Source organism: Oryzias latipes (assembly GCF_053564925.1).
Source record: "Oryzias latipes strain Hd-rR chromosome 1 unlocalized genomic scaffold, Olatipes_Hd-rR_3.1 chr1_Y".
Taxonomy (NCBI): Eukaryota; Metazoa; Chordata; class Actinopteri; order Beloniformes; family Adrianichthyidae; genus Oryzias; species Oryzias latipes.
Window position 1 is genome coordinate 9,099,650 of NW_027616335.1, and position 13,341 is coordinate 9,112,990.

The 13,341-nt window shown below is 38.4% G+C and overlaps 1 protein-coding gene across 1 annotated transcript in view; it reads left to right on the top strand.

The window, feature by feature from the left end:
* The first annotated feature begins 889 nt into the window (after nucleotides 1-889).
* The window catches only part of LOC144990465 (neurotrypsin-like), a 29,059-nt gene continuing 16,607 nt past the window's right edge, over nucleotides 890-13,341 (top strand). Inside the window, exons 1-8 of the mRNA XM_078943886.1 lie at nucleotides 890-1,415; nucleotides 2,701-2,839; nucleotides 3,713-3,885; nucleotides 4,670-4,820; nucleotides 5,276-5,454; nucleotides 6,529-6,670; nucleotides 6,745-6,965; nucleotides 11,441-11,582. Of these exons, the coding sequence (XP_078800012.1) occupies nucleotides 1,085-1,415; nucleotides 2,701-2,839; nucleotides 3,713-3,885; nucleotides 4,670-4,820; nucleotides 5,276-5,454; nucleotides 6,529-6,670; nucleotides 6,745-6,965; nucleotides 11,441-11,582 (1,478 nt within the window). The 5' untranslated portion in view covers nucleotides 890-1,084. The remainder of the gene's footprint in view (nucleotides 1,416-2,700; nucleotides 2,840-3,712; nucleotides 3,886-4,669; nucleotides 4,821-5,275; nucleotides 5,455-6,528; nucleotides 6,671-6,744; nucleotides 6,966-11,440; nucleotides 11,583-13,341) is intronic.

Sequence of the window (13,341 nt, forward strand, 5' to 3'; positions counted from 1 at the left end):
AGAATACATTGCCATGTCCATTCAATTTTCAATTAAACACAATATTTGTAATCAGAACAGTCAACCAATGAAAGATCTTTTTAAGGGTAAGCCTATATGAAATAAATATTTATAAATTGGAAAATAAAAATCAATAACGTGATTTTTGAATTGACATACAAAATATTAATTGATCATTCAGAATTAGTAGTAATATATTTCAACTTCAAAATATGTTTTTTGTTGTTGTTGAAAGCTTGGATTATTGAGCATTTTGGATGTTTCAAATTCATACATTTTTTTTAAATTAGTGATGGAACATTTTCATTCTAAAAAACGATTTTAATTGCCACGGATACCCAATTTCTGTAAAATCTGCAGCCAAAATGGAGAAAAAAAAGGAGAAATAGCTATAAAAAGACTCACTTTGTGTGTACAATTTAATTAAATTTATTGAAAAACTTCAACTGAGCATTAGAATTTTTAGAACCTGTGCATTTACCATTTTAACCACCTAGTCTTTATCAAGATTTTCTAAGACAATGCAACCCAGTTTAGCCATCCCAGTAAAAAAAATACAAATAAATAATAATAATGATAAATGAATGGGAAAAATAGGTCCGGCACGTGTCACTGTCATTGTGGGGCTTGGAGTTAGCTCAACTGTGATCCACGTGTGACGATAAACAAATACATTTATAAAAATGTGGTTAACTTGCATTTCATGCCAAAGCTGATTATGCATTCCTGCACAAATGCAAAATGTTATTAATCAATCAAATCAAAATAATTGCTTAACTAATAACCCAAATAAAGGATGACACTAAACAAGTTGTTCAAATTTGGACATAGTGCTGCATGCAGACCTCTGTTCTGCATACATCTCTAAATGCATCGGTGTGTTAATGGATTTTTTTTTTTCTCCCCCTTGGAGGGGTGCCTGCTCAGCAAGCCACGCAAAAGCGGTTTCATCCATCTGCGCCGTTTTCCCAACACGGGGCTCACTCCCGTCCCAAAGCGACGCGGCTGACATGATGAACCCGTCAGCTGATGAGTAGCTGACATTTTCCCCGTTATCAGCGGCTCAGAGCTGTGGAAACCTAACATGCGTGTGGCGTTGCTCGCGTCTATAGCCGTGGTTCTGGCTGCGAGTGACTGTTATTCCAGCCGCGTCTCCTCTTCAGTCATCCTGCCGTTCACCGACTGCGTTCGGAGCCGCGGAAAGGACGGCTTCTACCGGGGATCCATAGACGTGACCGAGTCGGGCAGCCGGTGCATGAACTGGACCGAAGTGGCCGGATTCCAGGAGCGCCACCCGGGCAAAGGGATTGGAGAGCACAACCACTGCCGCAACCCAGACAGCAGGATCAGACCCTGGTGCTTTTTCAGGAACCACAAAGGCAGGATAGACTGGGGTTACTGCGACTGTAAACAAGGTAAACATGCAGGCCCACACGGAGTTGCGTCAAAAAAAATCTCAATTAAAAAATATGTATCAAAGCAAATATGGGGGGGGGGGGGGGGGGGGGAGATGTGCATGCGCAATAGAAAGGCCCGTGCAGGTTTATTATTATTCTTGTGTAAAGAGTGTGGCTGTAGAGTGGCCACACTCTACAGCCACACTCTACAGGTTTTGCAAAGGTGTGCAACTTTTGCGCACAGGATCAATACAGACAAAGCATGCATGCTGACAATTCTAATGAATCGGATTTATCTCCCATGAAGGCAGCAGGTGAGAAAGCAACACTTTTGTTTTTCTACTAAAAGTCATTTGCATCTACGACAAACATGCAAACAGTTTAGTGCTGATGCCGAGATGCACACATATTTTTTCTTGAGGGAACATGGTTTACAAAATTTCTTCAATTTAGAGACAGTTGCAAGCTTTATTAAAAAAAATATTTTTTTTTTACTCTCACTGCTTACTTTAAGCAGTTGAAACCTTACTAAAGCTTGCAACATTTTTTCTCACAAGTTAGAACATGCTGCTGCTCAAGAATGAATTGATATTTTCACTTTACAGAAAGACACAAAACACTGTAATAATGAAAATTACAATGGCATAAATCATAAGCATAGACATTTACAAAAAAAAACCATTTTCATTGAGTTTTGAAATATTCAGAAATTCAATCAGGGTTTTAAAACTCAGCAAAATGAAACACAATTTTTAGTAAGCTTGAAAAAAATGTCAGTCCATACAGTTTTATTATTCATACTAAAAAGTCTTTAAGAAGGCAAGTGGGAAAATGTAGACACACCAAGTACAGTGGAAGAGTTTTAACCCGTAAGAACCTACGGTGACATCAGTGCAACAGAAACATTAAATGTGTTCTGTGGTTCACTTGGTCTGTGGTATATCCCACATAATTTAATTTTTAAAGACGAATGGTTTCTTATGAGTTAATGAACCTGAGTGCTTCTGTGTCCAAAGATCTGCTGACAGGATTCTCAATGAAGACATTTTGCAGACATTTACAGGCTCTTTCGGTTGATGTTTGTGTTGTTTCAGTCAGTGACTCACAGCATGTCATCTTTACATAAAAAATAAAAAATCCTCTTTCCTGTTTTGGATTGTTTATTGGGAATGAAAACATGCTTGATTGAAAGCATTTGCATACAAATCAATTTGTCTTTTTTGTTTTTTTAAAGTCTTCTGGGTTTTTTCTTCAAATTTTTGTCTCAGATTTTCTCTTTTCTTAAACTTTTCTTTCACCTCAGGCTCTGTGCGCCTGCAAGGTGGGCGTTCAAAGCTAGATGGCAGAGTGGAGGTATACCTGGGTGGAGTTTGGGGGTCTGTGTGCAGCAACGACTGGGGGGATGAAGACGCTGCTGTGGTTTGCAGACAGCTCGACGAAGGGTAAGAGGGCGAGCACACATGTGCTCACATGTCTCCTGTTTGCTTTGCTCTGCTTGCCTGCTCCTCTCACTCGTGCTGTGAAACACAGGTGCAAGCACACTGACCATCTGCTGCACAGACTCAAACTGTAACGGCATATTGAGGCCTGACGGAGTGATGGGAATACCATTGATGTTAACCACACTTACTAACCTTAAAGGCACTCCCCTCCATTTTTCTGCAAAGTCTCTGTACTTTTCTGTGTGACCTTTGTATTCTTCCTTTATTCTTTCCAGAGGTTTGAAAAACCTTTAGAATCAGGTATTCAGGTATTTACAAGCTCCTTCTCTTTCTACGTCTCTCTGCTTCACACTGGGTGTATTAGTGATCTTGGGATGTCATCATATCGACATATGTTTCAAGAGATATTTGCAGACAGGCCCTACATATCTGCAGTCTTCACAGAGTAGGGTGCAGTCATTTTCCGAGCAGTGCTTTCATCAACAACAGAGACACACTTATTGCACATGTTGTCCAACACTTGTGCTGGCCTGCTCTCTGGCACGAAACACAGCTTTGTGTGCAGTCATCCCAGCATGTGGACAGGAGTCAATAAAGTATACGGTGGAAACGATATAGGTCAAATGTTAGCCATAAGTCAGCTGGAATTCCTACTGATGACTTACACATGCTCCACAGTTGAAGAACTGGAGACTTTGACGGTTCTGTATTTGGACATCATGATCAAACAAGTCATTTAACAGGCTGCCACTATGAATAAAAAATCTGCTTTACCATTGGCAGAGTTTTTTTACTGTTAATATTTTGTTTCAAAATTTCAATAAGGCCTCCACATGAGCGTTAGTGTCTCACCAACTGTCAATTCACCTCCAGGATCTCGGGACGCGCCCGTGCAGTTCCTCTTTTCCGCACAAGCAAGACCAGAATTCACTGGAAGGAAGTCCATTGCCGAGGAGAAGAGCCAGACTTACTCCATTGTTCCAAGAGTACCTGGAATGGAGAGGAGTGTTTAACCGCTGCAGCTGTTACCTGCATCCAACAGAAAAGTAGACAAGTCTGATTTGAAATAATTAAATCCGAGACTCGAGATTTTCATGACTGAAACTGAGATAAATAGGTTTATTCTTTGAATCTGCTACAATTTCAACAACTCTTCGAAAATGTGATTTAAAATAGTTTTTTTTTAAAGTGCACTATGTGTTTTATTTTTTTGACTGTATATGAGAACCGGACTGAGTGACTCCATCCTCTGGTGTTCCAAACAGGAAGAACCTACTGGTTCCAAGAAGCCAAACTCACATGGACTTTTAGTGATAAATAAACAGCTATTACTCAGTCATTATTTTTGTCAGAATAACCATTTTTGCTCGTATACCTTTTTTTTAACATGTTCTTGTTAATCCTCTTTTTTTTCATGGTATTTTTTCTGGAACGCGAGTCATTCAAGTTATGAACTGACCAATCAGATGCCTCGATCAAAGACTGTGGTCTCATGACGAACGTTCAAAATGTTTGATCGACAAACCCTTCTGAGCCCGCTTTCAAATGGTATGGGTGTGGACTTCCAACAAGCTCATTCTTGATTGGCGAGAATGGTTGCCATAGGAACGATGACGCAGACCGATTAAGGTCAATCACTACTTATTGATTTTCTCTGGTTCCAACACGGCGGCATCCATAGCGCAAAAATAAATGGGGACTGAATTGGCTTAATTTGGATGGGTGACGTCACACTCACTCCTTCCAGTTCTTATATACAGTCATTGAATATTTCACAGATAGCATTTTTTGGGAAATGTGTTTAAACTTGAATTCTTGTTTGCACTGCAGCTGTTGTGACACTTCCTATGCGGCTGATTGGAGGGGAATCCGAGTCAGAGGGCACAGTTGAAGTCTTCCATGCAGGGCAGTGGGGTTCCATATGTGATGATCAATGGGATGACAGTGATGCAGAAGTGGTGTGTCGACAGCTAGGGCTAAGGTGAAGATCCAACAGCAAAACTCGCACAAAGATCCGTACTCACACACAAAATGTATAATGTCAACCAATAATTGCGAAACAATTGTTTTTTTTTGCTTGAAATAAAAAAAAAGGCATGATAGTAGTAGAATTAAGCAGAAATCAGTTGATGTGGGTGTCAAATCGTCTTTCTCTCCCTCAGTTTCCAGAACTATGACAAGTATTCCTTCCATTCAGACACACACACAGAAGAGTCAGCTGTAAAGAACATCTGGGGTCAAACAGTGAATCGGACTCATTGTTCCTGAATGAATACTAGTAGCAAACACACACGCATACGTAGCAACAGTATATGCTCTGCACATGTGTGTATAATGTCTGCACTGTTGAGCCATTTCTCTGGAGAAAAAAAAGAACTATAAGCTATTTATTCTTACTTTCTATTATTGTTTTGCCTTATTTATTTATTTCTGTAGTGGTGCAGCCAAAGCATGGGGCCAGGCACATTTTGGCAAAAGCTCAGGTCGCGTGTGGTTGGATGAGGTGCGTTGCACAGGCAATGAGCTCTCTCTGGAGCAGTGCACAAAAAGTGCGTGGGGAGAACACAACTGTCTGCACTCGGAGGATGCGGGAGTGTCTTGCCACCCCCTTACAGGTATTTCACCACTCCTGAAGAACATGTGATACGTGCAATGAGGTTGAAGTATGATCATGCTTAAAGATGCTGAGTTTGATCAGTTTTCTGTGCAAAATGAATCAGGAGAGAGACCTGATACTAATTTTTGAAGTGAAAAGATGTACATTATATGTTGGGGAGGAAGTTTGAAAAAATTAACTGAGAAGTAGATACAAATAGGAATCTTTGAAGCTATAGTCTATGCCTGCTGGATTGTTTTTTGCAGCTTCAGACAGGTATGCAGACACTAACAACACCAACATTTTAGAGAATACCTCTTCATGCCCTAAAGCACAATGTCAAGGTGAAAAGTGTATTAATGAATCAAGTGTCAAAAAAAAAAGAAAAAACCTAAACCGCTTTATTAGCGTAGAAACCAAAAAGTAAGAAAAATCTCAAAATTTTAAATTTTGATTTTCAACTCAACTCAACTCAACTTTATTTATAAAGCACTTTAAACAGAACAAGGTTCACCAAAGTGCTGAACAATACAAAAATTAATAAAAGCAAATGAAAATATAAAGCATAAAACACATAAAATAGGTCCGGATTCCAACTCAGTTAAAAGCCAAAGTGAAAAAATATGTTTTAAGAGCAGATTTAAAAATACTGAGTGAGTTTATCTGTCTGAGGTACAGGGGCAATTCGTTCCAGATTTTTGGTCCGAAGACTGAGAAGGCTCGGTCACCTCTCAGTTTTCTCCTGGTCTTTGAGACGACCAGCTGTGTCTGATTTGTTGACCTAAGGGAGCGGGGGGGATTGTACACCTGAATCAGGTCAGACAGATATTTTGGGGCGAGTCCATGGAGACATTTAAAAACAAATAGGAGAATTTTAAAATCAATGCGTAAGCGAACTGGGAGCCAGTGAAGAGATGCAAAAATGGGATTTTATGACTTTGCTTTTATGAAATGTTTTTTTGTTTTGAAATTTCACATTTTCTTTTCATAGAATATCATGTCATGATCTGACTTTACTAATTAGTTGGATTTTGAAATAAATGTTTAGACAAAGGGTCTTCTACTGCTTTCCTGCTCTGCTCATTCTCTTCAGATGGTGCCACCAGGTTGGTTGGAGGTGCAGGTAGTCACGAGGGCCGTCTGGAAATCTTCTACCAGGGTCAGTGGGGGACAGTTTGTGATGATGGCTGGACTAAGTCTAACTCACAGGTGGTGTGTCGTCAGCTCGGTTACAGGTACTGAAAAATGCTCATGCATCTTACTTAAGGGTAGAGCACATTTTTAACTTGTGGGCACTTATCTCTTGCAGGACTGGCGAAACTCTCCTTCTTGAAGGGCCAGACATACCTCCAGGCCCACGCTTTGGGGTGGGGTCAGGTCCCATTCTTCTAGATGATGTGAACTGCACCGGAAAAGAGCCCAGCCTACTGTTGTGCAGCAGAAGGGAGTGGCTTTGCCATGATTGCTCACACCAGGAGGATGTGCACATTGCATGCAATCCTGAGATCAATGGAGAGAGTCTTCCAGCTAGTAAGATAGCACCCTGTCGTTCTGTTTGAGTAATTCTCGATGGTTCCTAAACCAACAAAAAAGCCTGATGATGTAACTATGCCTGAAACCTAAGACCTTACAAACTTATGCTGAGGTAAAGTAAGTTCATGTGATAAGCGATATTCACTACTCTCTGTATTGGAGAGGTCACATGCACACTTGAGGGAAATCATTAAATCTAACCACCATATGAGATAGGCAATATGAAAACATTTGTGGCACAGATAACAAAAAATATGAATATCCACCTATGCTCTAATTCTGCTCAACCCTTTTTGGGGGTCACAGGGTTGCTGGAACCTATCCTAGCTACTGTTGGGCAAAAGCGGGATGCACCCTAGACAGGTTGCCAGTCCATCACATGGTTAAGAAATAAATGTGTCAAGTAATAGTTTAATTCAATTCAATTTTATTTATATAGCCCAATATTACAACAATAGTAGTCTCAATGGGCTTTCTAATAAACATGGAATCATAAAGAAAATGAAGTCATAGAATTCAAAAGGAAATGGCTAAACTAAACTAGACAGACTAAGATAAACATCTTAATGTTTAAAATGAAAGAGTAAAATAGTTTTTAAAAAGACAAGGTAAAAATGTTCTAAAAAAAAAATAAAAGTGAAAGTCACTGGCCAGCATGTTGATGCAGCCTTGTAATGCACAACACCCTGAGGGTGTATTTAGACTGAACACATTTAGTTCACTTAAAGTGAACCAGAGTTTATTTCCCCCGATAATCCAGAACAAATCTTCCATCTATGAAAAATTCCAGACAAGGACTGCAAAGCATAGGAACTGCATGATTTCTTTCTGCCCCGACCTTGTAGTTTTCTGGCCAATGACTAAAGAGATCTGTAGTCATTTGCTTTTGCTTGTAAGTTTTGTTTCGTAATAGAATAGTCCGCTTAAAGGCAGTCTGACTACAGACCAAGGTTTAGAACGTAATGGACTCAGCCAGGAACAACTGGCTTTTCCACTCTGAAAACACCATGAGTCTCACACAAAGTGTGACTGGTTAAAAAAAACAACAACAAAAAAAAGCTCAGCAAGTCTCATAAAATTACTTTGACAAAAAACTATGTTTAATTTTGTTATAGCTCTGATTTAAAATAAAATGTATTTGTTTGTTTGGGTGACTGCAGTGCACAGGTAGAGCAGTCAACCCCTGATTTGAATATAGCATGTTCGGTTCCCACCTTGCCTGCCCATGTGTCAAAGTGTTGAGCAAGACTGTGAATTTATAAGTTATTGCCAGTGTTCAGCAGCGGTGCCACTATCAAATTGTGAATGTGTATGGGGTGAATGAAACTGTGACTGCAAAGCTCTTTGGGCCTTCTAAGAAGGTAGTAAAGTGCTGTGTAAGTATAGACAATTTTTTATCAATACATTTGGAAAGTTGATTTAGATTTTGATCTTTTGTTTCTACCTTTTAAAAAATGCACAGAAGTGAGCTTTCCTTTGGAATCACTTTTTTTCATTTTACCTTCTGTGGTCATTACACGTATGGCCTGGTATTTATGGCTGAAATTAATATGAGGCTAAGTTATTTTTAACGATCTCTAGCTCCAAACAGCACTCACCTCTTGACCTCATCCTCTGGTCAATATCTTCTTGCTGGTACTTTGTTGGCTGCTTTGGAGACAATAAAGTATTAGAGTCTGCCATCTGGCCCTTTTAACTCAGAAACTACAAGCAGATGTGGCCTCACAAAATATTTTAAGGCACTATATTTTACAAAAACTTTTTTTTTTAATTTCACAAAAAAAGAGGAAAATGACAGGAGTTGCTGAGGATGTTGTTGTTAAATTAGTTTGAAAGCAGGGTTTAATGAACTGTAGAAGGCCAGGCTTCCCCCTTTACATTGCAGGTGATGAGAAATGGAAGGAGCAATAAAAGAAACTATATTTTCCCCATGTTTGAAGAGTCATGGAAATCCAAGATGACCTGAAATCTGTTTCTTAGATATCTGCTAGTTTAAATGTACTCTCAGTTGGATCTCATCTTACTAGGCAGACACGCAGAAGATGAAGTCATAAGTGCAAGTGTCAGTGGTTCGTGCCGTGTCAGTTGCTCTAGTCTTAACAACTGGGCTGCCTGTAAAGTCATTTTGACAGTGGTAAACTTGCTTTACCAAATCTTAACAAGGAAAACGTAGAAGAGAAAAAAAATCCCTATATAGTTTTGTAATTGATATACATGTATTTATATACTTTTATATAATAGTAGACATGCAGATTTTGGAGGGTGGCAGGGGGGAATCATCGCATCTTTTGTCACTGGGGTGACTGAAATTTTCAGACACCAGCAGTAATCCAGTCAGACTAAACACATATGAAGCAACGTGGGAGATAAAAGTATATCTTCTTGTCATTTTTGCTGTACGGATGCGTTTGACTAATGCAACAAAATATGCCTTTGTGTTTTTAAGAGGTTCTTCTGATAAAATACTTACTTCATTAGTTGGTTGGGGCATTTAGACAAAGGTCAAATGACTATCCTCACACAAATATTCTATTCATGTATTCTTTCAATGCACGTGACATTGCTCATATTTTTTTTATCTTTGAAGGTTTGTGAAAAACAAAAATGCTTTTGAAAAGGACGGGCGTATACACAATGAAAAATGAAACAGATGAAGCCAGTCTGAACTCTTAATCTTTCTGTTCTATCATTTTCACATTTGTTTGAATTTGTTTGTTCCACGGTTTTGCATGTGCATGATTGTGAACTTGTAAAGGTTTTATTTAATACATACTGCCTCCACATTATTTTTTTTATTACCAGCATGATATTTTAAATACTTAGATAAATATCAACTTCCAACAACCAATCCAAACCAAGCGTTCATGTCATAAAGTATTATTAACTTCCTTAACCTGCCCTCATAAGCTTCTATTGGCAACTCACTGCAATTAATTGTGACAACTTTAGATGTAAAGTTGTAATGGCTTTGACCAGACGTGGGGTATACTTAGATACGCTGCACTGCTTGAATCACATCAGTCAAGATAGATGTGATTAAGTTGGCATGCAATTATGAGGGAGAGAAACAAAAAAAATGGATTTTGGAAAAGAGTTTGATGTATGTTCAATATTAATCAGTAAACACCATGTGTCGCCTTTGGTTGAGAGTTTTTTTTTCCTGTGGGCTTAAAAAAAGGTGACTGGTTGAATTTGAGATTTTAGTCATGCTGATTATTTATAACATACAACCTCAAAACAATAACTCCCTTTAGAGGTACATAAAAAAACAAACTTTTTAAAACATAATAATGATTTGGATTAATTTAGCTGGTGGAGGATATAAAGGTTGTTCAAGTTCAGCCATTCCTTTTTTTTTTATATAATAATCAGGTTAGTGAAGGTGTAAACTGATAATCCACACGTTATTGTACATTCAAACACAATTAATGTATGTGTGTCTGTGTAAGCATATGTTGGTAAAGCAATAATAACTCAATAAAAGCTATAAAAAACAGGAGAAAGAGATTATGAAACGTTGGAATACACATTCTGAACATTGTGGCCTTACAGCTGAACAGAACACATGTCAACATTCAGGAACTGACATTGCTTTGGTTTTTTTCAGGGAAAAAAACAAAGCAAAAAAAACAAAATAATTATGCTCTCTGAACAGGACAAGTGCGTACATGTCTTACGTTTTGGAGACACGATTAACAGGACAATCAAGTTTGTTAAGAATTTATGAGTGTTTACTTTTCTATTTCAGGCCCTAATGCTGACTTGAATTAGTATTTTAGAAAACAGGATTTTTTCCGCAAGCTATCGTGAAATTAAACCTCAGATTATGTGCTATATCAGTTGATATGAAAGCACAAATATGTATCTAGAAATGCATGCAGGTGCCATGTTGATGGCTGACTGCAGACATGGAGATCATACACAGTAATTACAGTTGTCTTTAAAAGAGAAAAAAACTCCTGTAAAATGAAGGGTGTGTTTTTTTCCTTACCTAATATCTATAACTCTACATGCTGGGTTGAACTTTTGTTACAGCACTGGCAGGTATATTCTCACCCACTTTTGGATCAGTAAAACAAAGTCAACCAGGACAGGGAAAAAATCCTTTAATTCTGGTCATGACTTGGGTCTTTGACTTTGTTTCAGCAGCCATAGTTTGACCTTGCCCTATAAAAAAAGCTGATTGCATCATAGCCACTTTGAATATTTTTTTACATTCACATTAGTTGGTTTGATTTGTGGGCAAATTTATGAAACAAAATTCACAAAAAATCTCCATAAAGAAAATCATATAGATACATAAAAAGGGCAAAAATGTAGTTATTTGGGACTTCACTGCACTTAAAGTGACTATTGCCAGTCCATCAAGTTTCTTTGTGTCATAATTTAAATCTACAGTAAAAAGAAAAACAAAAAAAGATCACAGCAGGACTTAATGTGGTCCAATATTTGAATTGTCTATTTGCTTTCAGGTTTACGGGTAAGGCTTGCGGGGGGAGAAAGCTCCAGAGAAGGGCGTGTTGAGCTCTACCTGTTCGGTCAGTGGGGCACTGTCTGTGATGATGGGTGGACTGATCAAGACGCTGAGGTTGTCTGCAGACAGTTGGGATACAGGTATGACATTTCTAAGTGTTTTTGTGTCCTTGCCTCATGCATTTGTTGGAGCTTAGATAAAAGTGCAAATGAAATGCGCATGGCAAATTACAAATCTCTCCTTGTTTTTGGTTGTTATTGAAACCTGGCTTGTTCTCACAGGACCACTGCAGGTGAAAGTAAAAGAAGATTGTAGGTGTTGTTTTCACCCCTTGTGGATATAAACATAAGGTGGCACTGACATCCTAATGCCTGACATACCTTATGTTTTGACGTCACAAAGGTCTGTCAAGCCTCTCCCAGCACTGGCAGCCAAAGAGAACTGTCGGAGTGACTTATAGAATAGATAAAAGAAAACACTCCATCAGAACCCAAGAATTTGTGGTATAGAAAACAAAAATGAACAAAATGTTTCAGAGTGATAAAAGATAAGCAAGAGCTGCTGGAATAGCTTAATGCTGTCTAGGACATCTCCTTTCATCTGGATGACATGTGAGATAAGCTTTTCTTGCTCCATGAATAGAATCAAGTGGATGTATAAGAAGAATGGATGATTCTTCTAGAGCTTTTTTGATGCAGGGCTGTTATGTTTATATTCATAAGCTCTGGTAATAATTATCCGGTGCAATGAGAAATTTTCAAGCATGATCTTTGGTGTCTGTTTAGTTTCTAAGTCCAAGCGCTGCAAACCTATTATCAGTCAAAAAGTCAGCAAACCAGAGAAATTGTATTCAATTCATCTTCTATTAGTGTTCAAAGCAGATCTTAATAAAATAACTTGCACTTTTGCATTCATAGTAAGTTTGCATAAAGGGGACTGGCTGTATGTGGCTACTTTAGAAGCAGCAGAGAGGAGAAAGAAGAGCGCAGTTCAAACTTGCGGCTTTGTGCGCACGAATGCACAGTGGGGTTGTCAGCAACGTCATCTCACAACAAGAAGTTTGTGGTTTTACATTGCTCATGCATGGGCTTTCTCCTGCCTCTCTGGTTTCCCTGCATGCTCCAAAACACAAAGGTTTGGTTGACTCAGAATTCTGAGTGTGTGCAAGGTGAAGTTAACAGAGTTAAATAGGATTTTGCAATTTCGTCTGCTTTAAAAAGTTGGTGAAATTTGGACAAAAAGAAATCTAGCTGAGCGCGTAAGTGCGCTTGAGTAAAATCACAATCCTACTCAGGATGATCTAATGTGTCAAATTATGAAAGGAAATATCAATGAAAAAAAGGAATTTAGGATGCAATTACCTGGATGCCAGCTAGGACGAGGATCTAGTCGGCATTAGAGAAGTGGATGCCTAGAAATGTGGCGGAAGCAGGGAGCTTATGGCCGCCGATTGTTAGTTCTACATCACACCTAAAAGCTTTTTCAAATTGCATTTTTTGTCTGCTCCTGGTTCAACGATTTGAAGAAAAAAAAATGCTTAAAAATACAATTTTGAGCTTAATTTTTACATTATGTCCATCATGGTAAAAATGCCACAAAAATATGTTAAAAACACATTTTTTAGTGGGTCTTTGAGTTTCCTCAATTTTTCACAAAGATAATCTTTTTTTTTTGCCTTTACCTTGATTTGAAGGCATTTCCTTCCATTTTCCATGTCTTAAGCATTTGTTCTGATCAGAATGCTGGAAAAGAGCTCAAAATCATGAGGAAAACTATTATGGTTTGTGGTTTTGCAATGTGATCACTCTACACACTTAAGTGAATCCAGACTCTCTTCTCTGCTTGTGTAATCCATCACAGTCTCAAAGGTTTTTTTTTTTTTTCATGTCTTGTGCTCAG